This window comes from Entelurus aequoreus, linkage group LG12, assembly GCF_033978785.1.
Source record: "Entelurus aequoreus isolate RoL-2023_Sb linkage group LG12, RoL_Eaeq_v1.1, whole genome shotgun sequence".
NCBI classification, from domain to species: Eukaryota; Metazoa; Chordata; class Actinopteri; order Syngnathiformes; family Syngnathidae; genus Entelurus; species Entelurus aequoreus.
Genome location: NC_084742.1, coordinates 34,848,548 through 34,871,015, shown reverse-complemented (window position 1 = coordinate 34,871,015; position 22,468 = coordinate 34,848,548). Strand labels below are relative to the sequence as shown.

The following is a 22,468-nucleotide window of genomic DNA, read 5'->3' as shown; positions in this document are numbered from 1 at the left end:
TTTATGGGTGGAATAGAGGACTTCCCATTGGCTCCGCAGCAAGCGGACTTTTATTTACGTTTGTTTACGAATTAGAATACGTCTATTGTTTTTAATTATTTCTGACCGCCCAAATATGTTGACCTAGGATGGAGGATTCTTTGTCCATCATATATCTTTGCAGCACAACCACCTCCTTTCTCACAGCCATTTGTGTGTAACTGTAAGTTTGCACATAGATTTAAAATGTGCAGTCTGTACAGCAGATATGGGCATCTGCATCAAAAATACGATTTTCCTGAGTGGCTGGACAGCTAATGCTAAATATAGATGCAAAACAGCGACCACAGAACAGTCTTAGTATTAGTACTTAGTATTGAGAAATCCCATTGTGTGCGCTGAATGATTATATTTGCACCTGTTCCGCCCAGTATTGTGGGTATTCAAATAATTACAATATATTCTGCATCTACATCAGTGGTGTCAAACTCATTTTAGATCGGGGGCCACATGGAGAAAAATCTACTCCCAAGTGGGCTGGACTAGTGAAATCACGGCACGATAACTTACAAATAAAGACAACTTCAGATTGTTTTCTTTGTTTAAAAATAGAACAAGCACATTCTTAAAATGTACTAATCATAATGTTGTTGGGGGTTTTTTACACTTACATGTTGCGGTTAATAGTATTCTATCTTTATTTGTTGTTATTTATACTTCCTGAATAAATTATCTGATAATGTTCATCAGTCAACTCATTGGTGTTCATTGTCAATCCATCAAGATAAAAAAAATTATATCAAAATCAAAATACAGGATGTTATTTATGTAGTTTGCTCATTTTTCTCAACTGATGTACTAACATCATGTGGTTTATTTTGCACATATGTAGCATCATCTACAAAGATACAAAGAATTGCTATGGTGACATCTAGTGGACACATTTACAACAGCAGTTTCTTTCATTCAAAAATTTCGGCTCATTTTTATACTTTGCAAACTCATCCCGCGGGCGGAATAAAATCTGTTTGCGGGCCGTACGTTTGTCACCCCTGGTCTACATGAAGACAGGCACGCTAAATGGATTGCGCCCTCTATTTTGCACATTTAAGAGACGCAATCCTCTTAGCACGAGCTCAGTAGATCAGCTTTGTGTGCGCTATTAAGTTTGCACGTGTTTTATAACACGCAAACCTTTAGTACATCAAGCCCTGAGTTTGGACAGTGTCAATCTCCTAGCCCACTTCTAAGGGGTCGGCCAATAGGACGCGGCCGCCGAAATACTCCCTGACAACGCCAGCTGACTCTTTATTGTCCTTTAAGGTGTCAGCCGGCGCTGCTTATTCGGTCCAGGGATGTGAAAGAAGGTGTCTAGATGTTGCCGGAAAGAGACGTTTGAGGAAAACGCCTTCCCTTTCCATCAGCACGTACGCGCCGGATCCAAGACTACAACCGCTTGGGAGCAAACATGTGGGAGGAGAACTTTGATACGGAGCAGTAAGTCGCCTTTCCAAAACACCTGTGAGTGTTGTGGCACTGAAGGAACAAAACAAACCTGTCTGATGAATTAGCGTTAGCTGCCTAGTTCACCCAGTATCGGTCAGTCGAGCCTAAGCTATTTTAGCGTCATTCTGACTGTAAATATCATTCTTTTGCCGTGAATATACAGTGTTTCCTTGTGCCCGCATGTCGACCAGTGACGTCGGCCAGAAGCTCGACTACTCGCCCGTACCGTGGCAAGAGTACTTCGATCAGATGGAGGACGTAAACGTGGGCCAGGCCGACAGCCGAGACATCTTCCGGGTTTACAAAGCGGGACACGAGGGGCCCCTGCTCGTTCTTCTGCATGGGGGAGGACACTCGGCCTTGTCCTGGGCAGTCTTCACTGTGAGTGCTCCCAACAAAGCGTACAAGTGAAGACATTAGGCTAAATCTCATGCTTTGCCTTCTTTTTGTGTGTTGCAGACCGCCATCGCTGCCAGAGTGTGCTGCCGGGTGCTTGCCATGGACCTCAGGGGTCACGGTGAGGGAACCAAACATCCCTTGTCTCATTTTGATAGCAATTACAAAATAGTTTTCATTGTGGATTTTGTGCTTCATCCAGGTGACACTCTGGTCCGCCAATCAGATGACTTCTCCACTCAAACCATGTCCAGGTAACCATGTCTGGGATGACAACAACAACGAGGAGTCACGACTTCTTGTGAAATAACACTAATAATGCTTCTCCTCCATTTGCAGCGACATTGCCAACGTGGTCAGAGCATGCTATGGCGAGACTCCTCCCCCCATTGTCCTGATTGGCCACGGGGTCGGCGGGGCGATTGCAGTGCACACATCCGGCAATGAGCTGTTGCCAACCACTGTGGGACTGGTGGCCATCGATGTTGTCGAGGGTGAGGAGTTTTTTGTAGTTCTGCTCAGTTTATACTCATTCATCACTCCGAAATGGCGATTTCCCAAACGTGGATGGCAGGAAGTGCAATGGAGGCGCTTCACAGCATACAGAATTTCCTGAAAGGAAGACCCAAGTCCTTCAAGTCTATGGACCACGCCATCGAGTGGAGGTGAGCATTCATCGCCACAGTTTAGTATTGTTTAATACTTTGTTATAGCTGCATACAATATGAAAACTGCCCACGTTAGTGTCAAGAGCGGGCAAATCCGGAATCTGGAATCTGCTAGAGTGTCGATGGTTGGTCAAATCAAAAGGTAGGCTGGTGTTAATTGGTCAGTAGAGGTGCCTGACTTCATCCCCGGTCCCTCCTCTTAATTGGTGCTCTGTGTTAGGTGTGAGGTAGAGGAGACTGACTCTCTGGAGCAGGCCAGCCCAGTGAGCGATGTGGTGGTCGAATGCAACGAGGAGTTCTACGACCAAAGCTATGATAAAGACAACGCCGCCACGGAGGTGAGCCTCAGCGAAGGCCAGGTATGAAAAACACACTCGAACATCAATGTGACACACATCCCATTGTAAGCATCCTCACAGCCACCATTTGGCACTGGAAATGACGATAGAATGTGCATGTTGTGGTGTGCCAGAGTGTCTACAGATGGCGCATAGACCTGTCGAAGTCGGAGAAATACTGGGACGGCTGGTTTCGGGGAACGTCCAACCTCTTTTTGTCCTGCAACCTGCCAAAGCTTCTCCTCCTGGCTGGTGAGAACATAATGATCTCTCAATGTTCCTTTCTACCAGCTTGCCTAAAGCTCATATGAAACTCTCATGTGTTGGCAGGAATCGACCGGCTTGACCGTGACCTGACCATAGGCCAGATCCAAGGTAAGCCATGCCCCCTCGTTCCCATAGTAGCCAAGAATTCTAGGGAAAAGAATGCTAGTTGGAATAGTTGCAAAGCTTTTTATACATTGTGTGTGCATCTTTGCTGAGGTCTCCATGGAGATAGCACCTGGTGCTGCCAGTCAGCGGTGAAGCGGAAAGTGACATCACGGCCGTGTGCGTGCATGTGTGTGTGTGTGCGTGTGGGTTCTTGTAATTTTACCCTTCTTAAGACATCAACAAGGAAAAGTATCTTCCATAAAGAGGACCGGTGAACAAGTTAGGACATAAATCATGGTCCCAATACGGAAAACCATTGCATCTAATAGAGAATGTCTCCTTTGCACCCCTGGTGGTGAAATATATCAAAATTAGGGTGGTCCTAAAAAGGAGGGATTTTTCAAATTGACTGTGTCGGTTTTAAAAGTGCTCCCCCTCTGGCCAACATATGAAATAACAAGTGTGTGTAAAAAAAGTAAGTGCTCCCCCTCTGGCCAACATATGTAATAACAAGTGAGTGTAAGAAATTGAAATGCACCCCCTTTGGCCGAAATTAACAAAATAAATATGTATATAGAGAACTACTGTAATAACTTGTAGAAAATAATGAAGATTAAAAACCAATTACAAACGAAAAATTAAATTAAAAATTAATTAACGAATCACAATGTGTCGATTTTTTTTTAATAAAAATTAGGAACAATTTCTCATATTATTTCTGTTTCTGTGATATTGCAATATTTCTTGTAAAATTATTGCATTTTTACTTAAAATTATTACTTTTTAATGCAAATGGTGGCATTTGTCATATAAAATTCTGACTTTTATCATAATATTGCCAATTTTTTTGTTGTTAATGTAAAATAGTGACATTTTTTGAGTACAATTATGACTTTTGTCATAATTTTGCCAAGTAAAATTCCGATTATTATTATAATATTGCCAACATTTTAAAGTTTTCTTACAAAATTGTGCCTTTTGTCGAGTAAAATTGCGACTCTTTTCATAAAATTGCCAAAATGCTAAGCTTTTCTTGTGAAATTGAGACTGTTATTGAGTAAAATTCCAACTGTTATCATAATATTGCACAAATGTTCAGTTTATCTTGTAAAATTTTGACTTGTGTTGAGTAAAATGACAACTTTTATGATAATACTGCCAAAATTCCAAGTTTTTCTTGTGAAATTGTGACATTTTTTCTTGTGAAATTCCAACTTATTTTTCACAACAAGCTTTTTTATATTTGCATAGTATGTATATATTATTAATGTTGTAAATACACTTCTTTATATATCTAGAAAGGGTGGTCCTAAAAAGGTTGGCATTTTTCTCAGGTCTCAAGAAGGTACTAAATGCAAGAATGTGTGTGCATGTGTGTGTGCATGTGTGCATGCGTGCGTGCGTGCATTTGTGCGTGTGTGTGTGTGTGTGTGTGTGTGTGTGTGTGTGTGTGTGTGTGTGTGTGTGTGTGTGTGTGTGTGTGTGTGTGTGTGTGTGTGTGTGTGTGTGTGTGTGTGTGTGTGTGTGTGTGTGTGTGTGTGTGTGTGTGACTTAGACTTAGAAAATCTTTATTGTCCCCGAGGGGCAATTTGGTTTGCAGCAGTAGTCATTAAAACAAGGTTCAACAGTAAAAACAAGGTACAACAGTGAAACAAGGTACAAATACATAAAATACATACAACATACAAACCATCATGAAGGCATTGAGCTAAAAAGTAAAAGCATTTGTAATACAATAAAAACTAATCAACACACGTCGCTTCCCACTAAAGTGACTGCATAGCAGCTAAGCTTGTTTAAGAAGCTCATTTATAAAATCAACAGCTGAGGGAACAAAGGATCTTATGTATCTGTTGTTTTTGGCCTTTCTATTACTAGGGGCGTACCTGCATCCTGAGGGCAAGAGTCTAAACTCTGGGAAGAGAGGGTGCTGAGGGTTGACCAGAATGGCCTTTGCCTTCTGGATGACTCTGGCCTGATAGATCTGGTTCAGGGGGTTCAAGGTAGTGCCTATGGTCTTTTGGCACACCTTAAATATACCACCTAGTCTGTTTTTATTGGCCACACTGAGGTTACCAAACCAGGAAGTGATAGAATAAGTTAAAATGGACTCGATACAAGATGAATAGAACATCCTCATCAGTGTCCTATCAACCTCAAAGCCCCTCAGTCTCCTCAAGAAAAACAGCCTCTGGCATCAAAGGTCAATTTAATGTCTAAAATTGTGCCTAGATACTTGTATTCACGGACTATCTCAACAGCAGAGCCATAAGTGAGAATGGGTGCTTTGGCAGGGGGATCACGGCGAAAGTCAATGTACATCTCCTTCGTTTTATCGCCATTAAGCTCCAGGTACGAATCATCGCACCATTTGAGAAAGTTCTCCAAAACCGGACCGTGGTCTGACTCTTTGGCCTGCGGGAGACTGACTATGACCGAGTCATCTGCAAACTTAGTGATGTACCTTGACTGAAGTGTGCTCTGACAGTCATTTGTATACAGTACAAACAGCAGGGGGGACAGGACCCGTCCCTGGGGTGATCCTGTGGAGCATAAGCGAGCGTCAGACATTGTGCTATTAACACGGGTCCTCTGTGATCTTGAGGTGAGAAAGTCCACTAGCCAGCATATAGTACCAAAGTCAATATTGGACATATTCAGCAGTCTACGAGCCAGAATGTGTGGCTGCATGCAGTCGAACGCAGATGAAAAATCCACAAAGCATAAGCGTGCATGTGTTTTATTTCCATCTAGATGCCAAACAAAAAGGTGTAGTAATGTTGCTATGGCATCATCCACACCTTTCCTGGGCTGATAATCAAACGGTAGTGGGTCAATTGCATCCTGGGTCATGACCATTAAACTCTGCTTCACTATTTTCTCGAAGCTTTTCATCACCAGGGAGGTCAATGGCACAGGGCGGTAGTCATTCAGTTCCCTTGGTGATGGGACCTTTGCAACAGGTACTACAAGGGACTCCTTCCATAATTTGGGGACACAGTTCTGTGATAAAGACAGTTGGAAGATGTGAGAGAAAATGCCACATAAAAACAGACCACATTCTTTAAGTAGTTTACCACTAATGCAGTCAGGCCCCTGGCTTTTCCTCACATTTGTCTGCTCAAATGTTCTCCAGACATCCATTTCATTAATCTGAATCTGACTGCTCACAGGGGCACCTCTGAATTCAGATAGTTCATTACTGAAATCATGAGAATGAAATCTCAAATAGAACTGATTTAAGTCATCTGCTATTACAGAATCAGGCTTGTGGGGGTTAGACAGACCTTTTTTGGAGTCTTGCATTCCGACCATGGACTTAATTCCCCTCCAAGCAGAGCGTGAACTACCATTTTTAGTTCTTCCTCTACCTTATCTTTATACTGTAGCTTGGCCATTTTCATCTCTTTTTTGACCAGCTTGTGAGCTTCTCTTTGTTTTCCAATATTACCCTGATAAAAAGCCAACTTTTTCAAGTTTAAGGAATTTTTAAGGGATTTGCTAACCCATGGCTTATTATTTGGGTATACTTTAATTATCTTCCTCGGGATAGTCATTTCCTCACAAAATTTAATATAACTTGTCACAGTGTCACTCAGTTCGTTCAGGTCCTTACAAGAGTCTTTAAAAACATCCCAATTGGTGCTGTCATAGCAACCATTTAGTTCACGAATAGAGCCTTCGGTCCACACAGCCACCTCCTTGCACTCCACTTTTCCTCTCTTGAGGGCCGGTTTATACACAGGGGCCAGGATGATGCTGTTGTGATCAGATGAGCCTAATGGTGCTAGTCCGTAGGATTTGTAAGCGCCTTTTATGGTGCCACAGCACAGGTCCAGAATTTTTCCATGCCTAGTTGGGCAGGTTACATACTGGTAAAAGTGACCTAGGGACTTCTTCAGGCTACATGAATTAAAATCTCCCAATAAAAAATGGGGGGCTTCGGGGCTGATACTTTGAAGACGGTGCACAAGTTTAACAATAGTGGATGTTGCCTCTCCCATATTAGCTCTGGGGTGGATGTAGACAACTGTCATGAACAGCTGTGGGATTTCTCGCGGTAAATAAGACGGCCGCAGTGAGACACTTAAAAGTTCAATGTCGGGGCGACATATAGTTTCCCGCACCGTGACAGTCTTGCACCAGGCTGGGTTCACATACAAGCACACGCCTCCCGTCAGCTGTGCGTCTCTGTCGAGCCGAAAAGGCTGCCCGAAACCAGTGATTTCCAGGTCCTGGTTCAAGTCGTGATCCTTTAACCACGTCTCTGTTAGTGCAATCACACAAGCGTTCCTGTATTCGGATATGCAGTTTACATGAGCTTGAAGCTCATCTACTTTGTTCCTCAGTGATTGTGCGTTACTGAGGATGATGGAGGGAAGGGTTAAGTGGCGTAATCCAAGTCGGCGAAGCCGCTGTCGCACTCCTCCTTTCCGCCCTCGCTTCCTTTTCGAGACCGCTCCTAGCGGCACCGTGCGCGGCTTCCTCGTACGTGCCGCCGCCCAAGGTCCCGACTTTTGAGCCTCTACAGCGGATCAAAAAGTCACGGCTGTATTGCAGTGAGTGGAGCTGCTGGCCGCTACACCACTACAGTTCTCAGCTGTGACTGTACCTCGGGCAACGCCATTCAGAGCTCCTCTCATAAGAGCCGCTCGGCCGCAAAGCCCGTGCGCTCATTAGCTCATGATGATAACACAAAACACTGATCGCACATGACAAACAGAATAAAAGAAAAAGGACAAACAACAGAGCGACTACTTTTGCATGTCGCTGCTCAGAGGCAGCGCCACTTCCAAACGTCTCCTCCCATAACCATGTGTGTGTGTTGTTGTATTTCTACCCTTCTTGAGACATCAAGGAAAAATACCTTCCATATGAGGACCAGTGAACAAGTTAGGACATAAATCATGGTCCCAATACGGAAAACCATTGCATCTAATAGAGAATGTCCCATTTGCACCCCTGGTGGTGACATCTATCAAAATTTTAGGGTGGTCCTAAAAAGGAGGGATTTTTCAAATTGACTGTGTCGGTTTTAAAAGTGCTCCCTCTCTGGCCAACATATGAAATAACAAGTGTGTGTAAAAAATTAAAGTGCTCCCCCTCTGGCCATACATCTGTGTAAGAAATTGAAATGCACCCCCTTTGGCCAAAATGTATCAAATAAATATGTATATAGAGCAGTGGTTCTTAACCTTGTTGGAGGTACCGAACCCCACCAGTTTCATATGCGCATTCACCGAACCCTTCTTTAGTGAAAAATAAAATGTTTTTTTTTCAAATTCAAGACAATGTTATATGTTTTTGGTAACACTTTAGTATGGGGAACATATTCTAAGTAACAAAGACTTCATTTAGAGTTTTTTTGACACTAGGGGAACATATTATAAGTAACAAAGACTTAATTTAGAGTTATTTGGTTAGGGTTTGGGTTAGAGGGTTAGGGCCAGGGTTAGAGGGTTAGGGTTATAATACGGCTTTGCCGAATAAGGCATTAATAAGTGCTTAATAATGACTAGTTAAGAGCCAATATGTTACTAATTTGCATGTTAATAAGCAACTAATTAATGGTGAATATGTTCCCCATACCAAAGTGTTACCATGTTTTTTTACTGGTGCACAAAATGAACCGTGCATGAACATCACCATGTTCAAACAACAAAACCAACACAGTGCATAAACTCACAACAAATTACACACCTGCAAATCAGTCTGACTTCTGCTGTTGCCGTATCCGTAATACGCCGATAGGGAGAAGATTTTATTTACACGATGAGTCGGGTGTGTCTTGACCTCCGCCAAACCCCTGAGCCCGACTCACCGAACCACTGGGGTTTGATCGAACCCAGGTTAAGAACCACTGATATAGAGACATACTGTAATAACTTGAAGTAAATAATGAAGATTAAAAACCGATTACAAACAAAAAATACAAAATTAACTAACAATGTGTCGACTTTTTTCTTATAAAATTATTGCAATATTTTTTCGTAAAATTATTACTTTTTTATATAAAATTTTAACTTTTTAATGCAAAATGGTGACATTTGTCATAAAAAATTCTGACTTTTACCACAATACTGCCAGTTTTTTTGTTGTCCTTGTAAAATAGTGACATTTTTTCAGTAAAATTATGACTTTTGTCATAATGTTGCCAAGTAAAATTCCGATTGTTATTATAATATTGCCAACATTTTTAAGTTTTCTTATAAAATTGTGACTTTTGTCGAGTAAAATTGCGACTCTTTTCATAAAATTGCCAAAATGTTAAGCTTTTCTTGCGAAATTGCGACTGTTATTGAGTAAAATTCCAACTTTTATCATAACATTGCACAAATGTTCAGTTTCTCTTGTAAAACTTTGACGTGCGTTGAGTAAAATTACGACTTTTATTATAGTACTGACTGCGATAAGGTGGCGACTTGTCCAGGGTGTACCCCGCCTTCCGCCCGATTGTAGCTGAGATAGGCTCCAGCGCCCCCCACGACCCCGAAGGGAAAAAGCGGTAGAAAATGGATGGATGGATGGATTATAGTACTGCCAAAATTCTAAGTTTTTCTTGTGAAATTGTGACATTTTTTCTTGTGAAATTCCAACTCATTTTTCACAACAAGCTTTTTTTATACATATCTTTATATAGCTAGCAAGAGTGGCATTTTTCGGAGGTCCCACACACAAGAGTGTGTGGGACTCTTGTGTGTGGGACCTCCGAAAAATGCCACTCTTGCTAGCTATATAAAGATATGTATAAAAAAAGCTTGTTGTGAAAAATTAGTTGGAATTTCACAAGAAAAAATGTCACAGTTTGTGTGTGTGTGTGTGTGTGTGTGTGTGTGTGTGTGTGTGTGTGTGTGTGTGTGTGTGTGTGTGTGTGTGTGTGTGTGTGTGTGTGTGTGTGTGTGTGTGTGTGTGTGTGTGTGTGTGTGTGTGTGTGTGTGTGTGATAAGATGACAATTACAGTGCGTCTATCTGTCTGCAGGTAAATTCATGATGCAGGTGCTGCCCCCCTGTGGTCATGCAGTGCAAGAAGACAAACCAGATAAAGTAAGAACGCGTCACATTAGTTAGTGTTGTGTCTGGTCCAGTTACATCAAATTAAGGTGTGTGTTGTGTGCGTGTGTTTGAAGGTTGCTGACGCCGTGGCCTCCTTCCTGTTACGGCACAAGTTTGCAGAAGCCAGAAGAGAAATTAGGTAAAAGTGACAACTGCTTCTCATCATACTGTCGTTTTGGTCTTCGAGCTCTCACAAAAGTCATATTTATTATTTGTATTGCCTCTACAGCTCAAACTCTTTTACGGAATGAGGTCCACATGTAAGTTATCTTTTCTCATATGTAAAGATATGATGTTCATATGAAACCACGTGTAGATTGTTATAGGGTCAGTGTTTAGGTGAATGCATACCTGAGTTAGGGGACTCGACTCCCTGAAATGTTTAATTTAAAAATACACCCAGGTAGGACTACCGGGTTTGGAGCAAATAAATGGCATTCATTTTAGTACAATGTTTGGTAATAAGTGTTTGTTTATATTCTTATAATAAAATAGCATTTGTGTCAAAATATTGGGGTCTTTTTGGGGTAAATGTAAAATGTATGTAAGCAAGTAATTTACTGTGATTATTCACAATGAATCCAAATTCAAAAGTGTGATTAATCTGATTAAAAACACCTTTAAAGTAACGTTGTGAAGAACAATTACCGTATTTTTCGGACTATAACTCGCAGTTTTTTTTCATAGTTTGGCCAGGGGTGCGACTTATACTCATGAGCGACTTATGTGTGAAATTATTAACACATTACCGTAAAATATCAAATAATATTATTCAGCTCATTCACGTAAGAGACTAGACGTATAAGATTTCATCGGATTTAGCGATTAGGAGTGACAGATTGTTTGGTAAACGTATAGCATGTTCTATATGTTATAGTTATTTGAATGACTCTTACCATAATATGTTACGTTAACATACCAGGCACGATCTCAGTTGGTTATTTATGCGTCATATAACGTACACTTATTCAGCCTGTTGTTCACTATTCTTTATTTATTTTAAATTACCTTTCAAATGTCTATTCTTGGTGTTGGGTTTTATCAAATACATTTCCCCATAAAATGCGACTTATACTCCAGTGCAACTTATGTATGTTTTTTCCCTCTTTATTATGCATTTTCGGCCGGTGCGACTTATACTCCGAAAAATACGGTACTTGAGCTGTGTGATTAATTTATGTTTATACTTTTTTAAGATTAATCGCATGCGTTAACCCGTTTTACTATGACATTACTGTATATAATTATTAACATGATCAAAAGGTTTTACATACAGTACAGGTTAAAAGTTTGGACACACCTTATCATTTCAATGTATTTTCTTTATTTTCATGACTATTTAGATTAGATTATGTAGATTGTCACTACAGGCATCAAAACTAGGACACTTGTGAAGTGAAAACCATTTCAGGTGACAACCTCTTGAAGCTCATTGAGAGAATGCCAAGAGTGTGCAAAAAAGAAATAAGACCAAAGAGTGGCAATTATGAAAAAACTAGAATATAAAACATATTTTCAGTTATTTCACCTTTTTTTGTTAAGTACATAACTCCACATGTGTTCATTCATAGTTCTGATGCCTTCAGTGACAATCTACCATACAAAAAATAGTCATGAAAATAAAAAAAACGCATTGAATGAGAAGGTTTGTCCAAACTTTTGGCCTGTACTGTATGTTAATCTGATTAAAAAAATGTAATGCAGCCCATCTTCAGCAGAAAATGACTTAAACTCCCGGAAATGTCTCTGGCAACGCATTTCCGGCAGTGTGTCCAAGTAGTGTTACCATCCTGCTTATATGCAAATGGAGGTTAAACTGACTGCAGAACCAAACAAGTGAATATGGAAGATGTTACTCAGCATGTTGGCCTTCTTAATGGGACATTTGAATACCAAAAAAACATGAGGGAACAGTGGATTGACGTAGTGTTATGCACACCCCGTCGGAAGGAGTTTTCTTGTCTTTAAAGCACTTTTATCTTGAAATACAACCATAACACAAAATAAGTGACAGGTCAACATTAATGTGAATACATGTTTGTTTAAAAGCAAATAGCTTTTGTTCGTTAACATGATGCTATAGGTGTTTAATAAATATGCTACAAGCATATAAAGTATATTCTCTTCTTTGTTGAGTCTATTTGCAAATGCAAAGCTAAACATGATTAATATACATTAAAAATGAATAATCGTGATTAATCGAATTCAATCCACAGCAACCCTGTGATTAATCTGATTAGTTGAGTTGAGTTTGTGTTTATTTGGAACATGCATGCATACAACATGATACATCACAATTTCCATTTTCTCTGTTCAACATGTTCAAAAAGGAGTATAAGAAGCAGAGCTTATTTAATCTTACCCCATTCTCAATTTATTCACAAAATACTCCATAAGTAGTAACATTAAAAAATAAATAAATAAATAGTGAGTGAAGTGAGTTATATTTCATATAGTGAGATAAATAAGAGTATCTAGAAAATGAATGGATGGACAAAATAAATTCAGAATGTTTATCATGGTTCTTCTTTGTACTTTGTAAACACTTGAAGAGTTTCTTGAAGTGGATCATATTAGTACATTGTTGGATTTATTTGCTTAATCCATTCCATAATTTAATTCCACATACTGATATACTGACGGTCTTAAGTGTTGTACGTGTCGTGGGTACAAATGTTTTAAATTACATTTTTAGCACACACATTAATATATAAATATGTATAAACATATATTTATTCATACATACATATGTATATAAGTATACATTCTCTTTCAGAATAGCAAAAAGAAGATCCTGATCTGATCCACATGCTTCAAACAACACAAACCTCCATTATTGCTCCATTTTTATGGCTGATTTATTGCTGTAGTCCTAAGCTCTTAACAATAAAATTGACAGTTAATGGTCAAGTCTGCTGTTTTTGTATTTTTCCGTGTGGTAAAATATGACTTTAATTTCTGTCATACTTGTTCCCTCCCTAATCCCCAACTGAATGAGAAATAATAAAAACAAGAAAATCTTACAACACAACAGACAGGTTTAATTAAAACACCATTCACAAAAGCAGCCATGACAGTGCATCGTCATTATCACATACTATTACAGTGCTAAAATAAAATGTATAGGGTACACCATTGACTCGCCACTGAGATGGTGAAGTGAAAGCTTGCAAGCATTTTTAGGAAGAACTTTAAATTTTTAAGGGAGGGTTTTACAACAGAAAAAGCAAATGTTGTAGCTCACAGCTCCCCATAAAACAGTTAATTTGACCCAAGTATGTGAGGAAGAACATATTTATTTCCTCCAAGTGTAAAATTTAAAGTCTACATTTCACACAACCAATGGTGGTTATTTTTTTATTTATTTTAGATGCAACTTCAGTCCAGGACATGTGAAATAATCAACATTTAAAAGAATTCAAACAAGACAGCCAGGCAACACATTTAGCGGGTCACATCTCCGTCCCAGAAATGATCAACCAACCCCCTATCAACAAGGTCCGCTTCAAGCAGTTTAATATTTACAACAAGAACACGTCAGCACCGTGCTGAGGACCAGCATGGCTGCACAGCGGGAGAAGTAACGGGGTCAGGCGGGGGTCAGTCAGTCTTGGTTGCTGAGTGTGAGCATTACAAAAATAAACATCTCTTCTGGTATCAAAATAGATGACAATCTTTATCCGTCTCAGCGGCAGCGCCACAACAGGCTTTCATATTTACACGCCGCCCCTCTGCAGTCTCTTTTTATGGCGTCACTGTGAATTTAGAGGAATAAATCTAAAAAGTATTTGCCAGACGGGACAAAATGTGATAAAGGATTAAAAAATTGATTGTCAAGAGACGGGACAAATGTAGGTTGTTTTTAAAAAAGGCAGCATGAGATTATGGTACACTGCTTCATACCTCAGGCAGAATATATGAGGTCCACATCTTTAGTTTCCTTTCTTGACATCACCAGCCTTTTTTAAATTTTTTGTTTTGGTGGGGGGGTCCTGATGACGACCGAGGACGGAGAACATCTGAAATTTAAACCAATCTGCAACAATTGTACACACAGGCAGAAAAAAGGGGGAGCTGAAAAGTGAGTTGAATACTGTGAGCTGTAATACTGCCAAGTCAACCTAAAAATTCAGCACATGACATCACCTGGCAGAGTGAACTTAGTCCACAAAAAAACTGGAGTTGGATTTTGGAGCACAACAGGAAGTGAGCAATGGGTCTGTGTGGAAAGGCTCAGGTAATAGAACATTCCAGAGAACATTTTCCTGATCAAATGTTTCTTTTAAGATTCAGGAAGTCTAGTGTGAATCCAGACGAGGCAGGATTAGAGATTTCAGTGACTACAGATACTTTTATCAGACTGGAACATACTGAGAAGAATAATAACAGATCCAAACTGGGCCAGTTCTTTGGGTGTGTTTAGGGCCATTACGGTCTAGACTCGAGCCCTGCATCAGTTTTTGAATACCTCCAGTGCAGAACCAATCCAAACCGGAACCAGCTTCTGTCTGCAATTCTTAGTTTGCTCGGTTATGGATTTATTGGGGCTCCTTCAGGACTCGTTCCATGGGCGCCTCCTCATCTAAAAGACCAGTTTCCACAGCAATGACCAGCGAAGCCACAGAAGCGCTACTCGCAATCGGCTGGAGCTCACCTGTAGGAGGAACAAGGTGTCAAGACAAGAGATGTTCCAAACAGAGTTTTATGCTGCAGATACCGATCATCCATGAGTGAGTGAGAAAGACCAATACCTATCATATGTGTATTAACTGTGATATTTTGTTAATCCATTTACTGTTATTGACAATACTATCACAATATTTAAACCAGCTCCTTATCCTCTTTTATTACATACAAGTGTGTGAGCAAAACACAATAACTAAACAAAAGCAAACATTACTATCTACTACTCATTTAAATCCTTTGGTTTATGCACTGAAAGTCATCCTGTGTCTAGACAATTATTTATTGAGTTTGCAAACATTAACAAAAACAAAAAATTAAAATTAAAATAGCAACCTAATCATTCAAGTATTGATCATGTACTGCAGGGGTCGGGAACCTTTTTGGCTGAGAGCCATGAAAGCAAAATATTTTAAAATGTATTTCCATGAGAGCCATATGATATGTTTTAACACTGAATACAACTAAATGCGTGCATTTTAAGTAAGACCAACATTTTATGATATGATATGAGTATGATAAGTCTCTTATTCTTTGTAATAACATTGTTATTCTGAAGCTTACCAATAGTAATTAAAATACTTCATACCATTAATGCAACTTCTTGAACAGGTGCGGTGGAAAACGGATGGATAGATTAAAATGCATGAGAACGTTTTATATTTTGAACGTTATTTTTAACACTGTAATTACCAGCGTAATTATTCATTACTTATCGTGTTAAGCAATGCCAGCTAAGATTTACCTGAGAGCCAGATGCAGTCATCAAAAGAACCACATCTGGCTCCAGAGCCATAGGTTCCCTACCCCTGATACACTGATCTTTTTTTTTGTCAATTAACGGGTCAATCGGCCCTCCTCTTACGTGTTGTGTGCTGACTGTGACAATGCTGACACACCCGCACTTTTATCATCCTTTCTCTAGTCTAGACTTTTATTAATTTACTTGCTAATTTCCTTTTAATAACTGCTTACTTTCTGCTGTAACGCGGTACCATCTCCACTTCTTAAATTTTACCAAGCACTTATTTCTTAGTGTTGTTCAAAAGCGAGCTTAGCTTAGCTATCAACATGCCTGCTCCTGGCTTGCTCTCGGTGTGTAACATGTTAAGCCTCATCCTCTAGTGTCCTTAAGATACTGAGAGATTCGTTTTTTTTGCCATAAAGGAGATGATGATTATTAGATTAGGGGAGCGGCTCCACACTGTGTATGGAGACACATAATGAGCTGCTAGAAGCTTTTCAATAGGGGAACTAAAAATAGTGTTTGCCAAAAGGTATGGCGTTTGTAAACACAGGGAGTAGCTAGCAACACCGATGTTCACCCTGTGTGCGTGTCGGTAGTGGCCGTCAAGGGACTGTCCCTTAGGGTGTCGGGGTCCTGGTAATCCTGCGGCAGTCCCACCCTTCGCACCCCAGGGTCCAACACCACAGAGGAGCCTCCCTCGCTTAGCGTGCCATCGCTGGACGCCCCAGAAACTACGGCCTCCAGGGCCAAGGCCCCAACTCCACCCATGCCGACACCCGCTACGCCACCCAGAGCCAGGTCATAGTCCAACGTCAAGTCATCCAGACAGTCTGCATTCAGCTGTACAGAAGACGAACAGAGGTGCATTAAAAAGAACCAATTATATTCTCCTGCTGCCATACTCACAGCAATGCCGAGCGCCTTCAAGATGTTCATTTTGCACATGGGACACGTGCGATGGTCCAACAGCCACGGGTCCACACAGGTCTTGTGGAACAAATGTCTTCAATGACAGAGACAAGTGGAGTCAGGCCCAACAACAGGAAGGGGCATACTCGGAGTGCACAGTGTCTACCTGCAGGGCAGGATGCGGACCACGTCGTTGGCCTTGTAACCTTCGATACACACGGCGCAGTTGTCAAAGTCCGCCTCGGTCTCTTGGTCGCCCTTCCTGATGGTGCGCACCTGCAGCTTGCTGATCGCCTTTTTGGCTGCGTCTCCAAGACGACGCTGGAGGAGACAGGAAGTTCGGATTATGACTGGCCTAAACCAGTGTTTTTCAACCACTGTGCCGTGGCACGCTAGTGTACCGTGAGATATTGTTTGGTGTGCCGTTGGAAATTATGCAATTTCACCTAATCGGTCGGAAAAATATTTTTTTGCAAACCAATAATTATAATCCGCAAACAATGTGCCGTTGTAGAGTGTCTGTGCTGTCTGGAGATCAGCAGAGTGACCATGTAATACTCTTCCGTACCAGTAGGTGGTAGCAGGTAGCTCATTGCTTTGTAAGCCTACTTTGAGACAAGAGAATTAATGATGGTTATGGTTTGAAGTCATATCGAACAATTGCATCAGGTATTTGATGAGAACGACTTTAGATTGTCAATATAGACTATTGAGTTTCGTTTTTGACATTTTCAGCTGGTGGTGTCTGTCATGTATTGGTTACTCGGGTCACAGGACAATACCGGAACCATTGTAAGGGGAACTTAAGGGCGGGGGACACAGAACACGATGACATGTGTTGTGTGTTGGACACCTGGAAGTGGAAGAAGTAAGAGCGGGAATAAAAGGCAGAAAAAGACAATAAGCTTTCTTTTGGTGTATTATTAAGCTTAGATTGCTAATAAGTGAACTAATAAGTGACAAGTTTGGCACACAACAATGGCGACGAGGATTGAATAGTGTCCCCCTGGATTTTTTCAATGAAAAAAAATGTGCCTTGGCTCAAAAAAGGTTGAAAAACACTGACCTAAACAACCCTTCACTGTTCTGTGTCTGTTTATTTTCTATTTGTCCTACCTGATTGCGGTCCCTTGCATTTGCGTATCGAAACCTCTGGATGTAGTAGAAGACCAGCCATGCCAGTGAGATGATCATCAGCACGATGAAGGAGATGGACACGAACACAACCGACGTCCTGCTCACGTATTTCTGCAGGTTCCTCGTTCCAATGGTGATCGTCATGGTGACTGTTACGTTGCGCTCCAGCAGCGCGACTACCTCTCGACCTTTGAGCTCCGGGATCATGATAGCCACCACCTCGCCTGTGCCTGAGGAGAGGAGAATGCTGAGGCCATAGAGGTGATAGGAGGTATTCGCCTCCACACTCATATATATATATAGGCCTCAGATGTTCAAGTGTCTCGATGTCTTGTTTGAGATGGAGAGGTGCAGTACCTGCAGTAATTACCTGAATGCAAAGCTCTCAAATTACCAGCCAATATAAATGACTTATCCTCAAGCTTTAGTACTGACCAAAAGGACAGGGTGACTGGGCTCACCCTTAAAGACAGGGTGAGGAGTCAGTTGGGTGGAGCTGCTTCTACGCCACATCGAGAGAAGCCAGTTGAGGTGGCTCGAGCATGTCCAACCAGCAAAAGGGGTTCTGGGTAGACCTAGGACATGTCGGAAGGACTTTTGTCTCACAACTGGCCTAAGAACGTTGAGGTCTTCTACATGGAACTGAAGGAATTGGCTGGGAAATGGGCTTTCCAATAAGCGGAAGAAAATGGATGCGAACAGGTTTTATCCGACCCGCGGGATGAGTTTGCTAAGTATAAAATGAGCCGAAATGTTTGAATGAAAGAAACTGCTGTTCTACATGTGTCCACTAGATGTCGCAATAGCAATTCTTTGTATCTTTGTAGATGATGCTACATATGTAAAAAAAAATCAAATAAACCACATGTTAGCGCACCAGTCGAGGAAAATGAGCAAACTACATAAATAACATACTGTAATTTGATTTTGATATTATTTTTTTTATCTTGATAGGTTGAAAATTAACACCAATGAGTTGACTGATGAACATTATCACATAATTTATTCAGAAAGTATAAATACGACAAATAAAGATAGAATACTAGTAACCGCAACATGTAAGTGTAAAAAAAAAAACCCAACATTATAATTTGTACATTTTCAGAATGTGCTTGTTCTATTTTTAAACAAAGAAAACAATCTGAAGTTGTCGTTATTTTTAAGTTATCGTGCCGTCATTTTACCAGTCCGGCCCACTTTAGAGTAGACTTTTCTCCATGTGGCCCCCGATCTAAAATTAGTTTGACACCCCTGGACTAGACTCTTACAGAGCAGAGACCATCCATTTTTTTTTCTACCGCTTCTCCTGTTCGGGGTCGCGGGGGTTGCTGGAGCCTATCTCAGCTACATTCGGGCGGAAGGTGGGGTACACCCTGGACAAGTCGCCACCTCATCGCAGGGCCAACAGATAGACAGACAACATTCACACACCAGGGCCAATTTAGTGTTGCCAATCATGCCCGAGGTGCATGTCTTTGGAGGTGGGAGGAAGCCGCAGTACCCGGAGGGAACCCACACAGTCACGGGGAGAACATGCAAACTCCACACAGAAAGATCCCGAGCACAGGATTGAACCCAGGACTTTCGTATAGTGAGGCAGCACGGTGGCACAGGTGTTAGTGCGTGTGTCTCAGAGCAGAGACCCTCAGCAGCAAATTCCTTTAAGACCACTCCTGTATGAACACCTGGATTCCACATTTCCCATTCCACAACCTACTTTTAGGTACTACTACTGACAGCTTGACTTGTCATCACTTGCCAGGAATTTAAGTCCTAACTCGGAACCAAAAACCGTAACGCATTAATATTATTTTTATATTTAGGGGACGGCGTGGCGCAGTTGGGAGAGTGGCCGTGCCAGCAACCTGAGGGTTCCTGGTTTGATCCCCAGCTTCTACCAACCTAGTCACGTCCGTTGTGTCCTTGAGCAAAGACACTTCACTTTTGCTCCTGATGGGTCGTGGTTAGGGCCTTGCATGGCAGCTCCCGTCATCAGTGTGCGAATGTGTGTGTGAATGGGTGAATGTGGAAATAGTGTTGAAGTGTATTAATAACTCATATTATGTTCTACATATGGTGAATGCTCATATTCATCTTGGAGAAAGCAAACCTTCAAGTTTGAGTACACAGTGGTATTTCAGTTTGAGCACATGATAAGATAAGGCCCCTTAGTTTGATATTCGCAGGTGAATTGGATCACTTCTCGTAGGAAGGAGGCCCTAATTGGGACTTCGGAATGTAAAACCTGCTCAGTGGCCTTGTGGTTAGAGGGTCCGCCCTGAGATCGGTAGGTCGTGAGTTCAAACCCCCGGCCGAGTCATACCAAAGAATATAAAAATGGGACCCATTACCTCCCTGCTTGACACTCAGCATCAAGGATTGGAATTGGGGGTTAAATCACCAAATGATAATCAAGGGTGATGGGTCAAATGCAGAGGATAATTTCACCACACCTAGTGCGTGTGTGTGACAATCATTGGTACTTTAACTTTAACAAAATAGCCATATCCTTGAGAGGAAACTACCCGTGTAGTTCAAATCCCAACCTTTAAGTTATGACTTAAAGCAGTTGTTTTCCAGACACTTATACACAAACATTTCCTTTTATGGTCAGGTGGTGCTGTTAAGACTTAGCGCACACCCAGACAGACAAAGAAGGAATATAGCAACTGATAGTTTGGCTTCTCCAAGGCAGGAATCCTCCATTTTCGACTTGTTTAAATGACGCTCGCTTGTAATAAAGCAACTTTTCGTTCGGAGACGGGACGTCTCTTTTGATCCAGCCACACTGCCGTGTCACCCTTCTGTCCGGACGAGGATGACAAGACCAGAAATACACTTCAGTGTCAAAGCGCTTACCTTGAAGGGAGAAAAGCGCTATACAAGTATAACCCATTTAGACTGTGTTAGTTTATTCGGTAACACTTTAGTATGGGGAACATATATTCACCATTAATTAGTTGCTTATTAACATGCAAATTAGTAACATATTGGCTCTTAATTAGTGACTTTTAAGTACTTATTAATGCCTTATTCTGCATGGCTTTATTATACAACCAGTAAGCCATTAACTAAGAGTCTTCCCTCAATAACCTCAGAATTATTGCTTATTAACCCTAACCCTTATATGTTCCCCTAATGTCCAAATAACTCTAAATTAAGTCTTTGTTACTTTAAAAAGCAACTAATTAATGGTGAATATGTTCCCTATACTAAAGTGTTACCGTTTATTCTAATTAGACCATGACTCCAAAGTGAGGGGGTTTACCTGGATGAGGCATAGTGATGGTGTCGTTGGCAATAGCCGAGCCCACATTAAAGATGACCACGGCCGAAGCGTTGTGCTCGGCGGCGTGCCGGATCTTGTCCTTGTAGGTGCAGTTGCCCCGCGCGATCAGAGCCACCCAGGCCCCGGCGTGGGCCGGCGCCGGAAACGGCGTGCTGGGGTCGCAGGCCTGGCGGTCGTGCGGGGCGGCGGGCAGGACCACCACCCCCTTGGCGTCGCGCTTGGGCGAGTGTTCCCCGTAGCGGCCGCACTCGGTCTTGTCGGTGCGGACCGCCTTGGTGGCGGGCTCCACGTAGGTTATGTTGACGAAGGCCGTGTACCATTCCTCCCGCTCGGCCACGGTGAAGTCGAGACACAGTAGGTGGACGAAGCAGAAGGACAGCAGCCACGTCGAGAGGGCCAAGCTGCGACAGGCCGCCACCACGGAGCACGGAGCCATGACTGGACTCAAACCTCCTATTCCACCATGGCAACCAGTCGTCCTTTTTTATGGCAGCTCCCCCTTTTTCACGCTTAGATATGTAAGGCGCCTTCAGCCGCTCCCCTGCAGCAGGCTACGTATCCCCAGTCGCTGGCTAGCCGTCTCCATCTCCGGCGAACTAAAATATCCGCAGGTTAAACACGAACACTGACAGGAAATAAACACACGGCGAGCAGGCGAATTAGACTTCCCCCTCAAAAAAGAGCACCAGTCGGGAATGAAGAGCTCGACGGCGGCTGTTAGTTAATATTGTTAAATTGTAAACGCCATTTGAGCTGCTTTGTTTTGACTGGGCCTGGACGTTCCAGTATAAAGCGACAGTTCGTAAAGAACGCTATTTCCGGTTATGTGCTTAAAGCGCAGACTGTCCGTCGAGTGACTACAACTAAAACCATCGATATTATAGCTACCAACTTGTGTTTGCTTATTTACCATATATATATAATTATGCATTGTATGATATCAGTTTATCCCTTTGAATAGGCCTTCCAAACGCAAAAACGACCGAGGTATTCTGTTATTTTGAAATACATATCATGTGTACGTCCGGTCTGAGTTTGTCTTACTCAGTTCCGCATCAAGTAGCTGTTGTGTGCAGCATTACCAAGCTGCACCACCAAGCGGCCTGGCATAAAAACAAAAATAATTTAACCTGGCATAACAACATAAAAATGACCTGATTTCTATATTTCAACAATTGATCTTTATACAAGATGGCGAGTCAACAGGTTCTAACTCATGAGTACAGCTTCAATCGGCATTATAGCTGCAAAGTGGACTTTGCATCTTACTATACATGTTCGTATTGTTTAGTTCAGTTGTGTCTCTTTACATTGGCACTTTAAACACAAAAACAATAATTGTGTTAATTTATTTTGAAGTAAACATCTTGCACACATCCTGTTTAAAATG

General features: G+C 41.6%; 2 protein-coding genes across 3 annotated transcripts in view; one reads left to right on the top strand and one right to left on the bottom strand.

The window, feature by feature from the left end:
* Positions 1–13,209, top strand: part of LOC133662121 (protein phosphatase methylesterase 1-like) — a 50,766-nt gene extending 37,557 nt beyond the window's left edge. The window contains exons 2-15 of one of the 2 annotated variants that reach the window (XM_062065826.1): positions 1,303–1,476; positions 1,677–1,866; positions 1,945–2,002; positions 2,084–2,135; positions 2,221–2,375; positions 2,456–2,546; positions 2,626–2,691; positions 2,770–2,908; positions 3,022–3,139; positions 3,218–3,262; positions 10,239–10,303; positions 10,387–10,451; positions 10,542–10,572; positions 13,089–13,209. In XM_062065826.1, coding sequence (XP_061921810.1) covers positions 1,448–1,476; positions 1,677–1,866; positions 1,945–2,002; positions 2,084–2,135; positions 2,221–2,375; positions 2,456–2,546; positions 2,626–2,691; positions 2,770–2,908; positions 3,022–3,139; positions 3,218–3,262; positions 10,239–10,303; positions 10,387–10,451; positions 10,542–10,563 — 1,095 coding nt within the window. In that variant the 5' untranslated portion in view covers positions 1,303–1,447 and the 3' untranslated portion in view covers positions 10,564–10,572; positions 13,089–13,209. Of the gene's footprint in view, positions 1–1,302; positions 1,477–1,676; positions 1,867–1,944; positions 2,003–2,083; positions 2,136–2,220; positions 2,376–2,455; positions 2,547–2,625; positions 2,692–2,769; positions 2,909–3,021; positions 3,140–3,217; positions 3,263–10,238; positions 10,304–10,386; positions 10,452–10,541; positions 10,687–13,088 lie in introns of those variants that run through there. The other variant, XM_062065827.1, reaches the window with a different exon arrangement.
* On the bottom strand, positions 13,123–22,030 carry LOC133662122 (RING finger protein 150-like). The gene is given in 6 exon segments (XM_062065829.1): positions 13,123–14,961; positions 16,311–16,583; positions 16,650–16,746; positions 16,819–16,973; positions 17,769–18,019; positions 21,058–22,030. Coding segments are annotated over 6 exon segments (1,344 nt in total). The 5' UTR covers positions 21,515–22,030; the 3' UTR covers positions 13,123–14,850.
* Between the last annotated feature and the right edge of the window lie 438 nt (positions 22,031–22,468).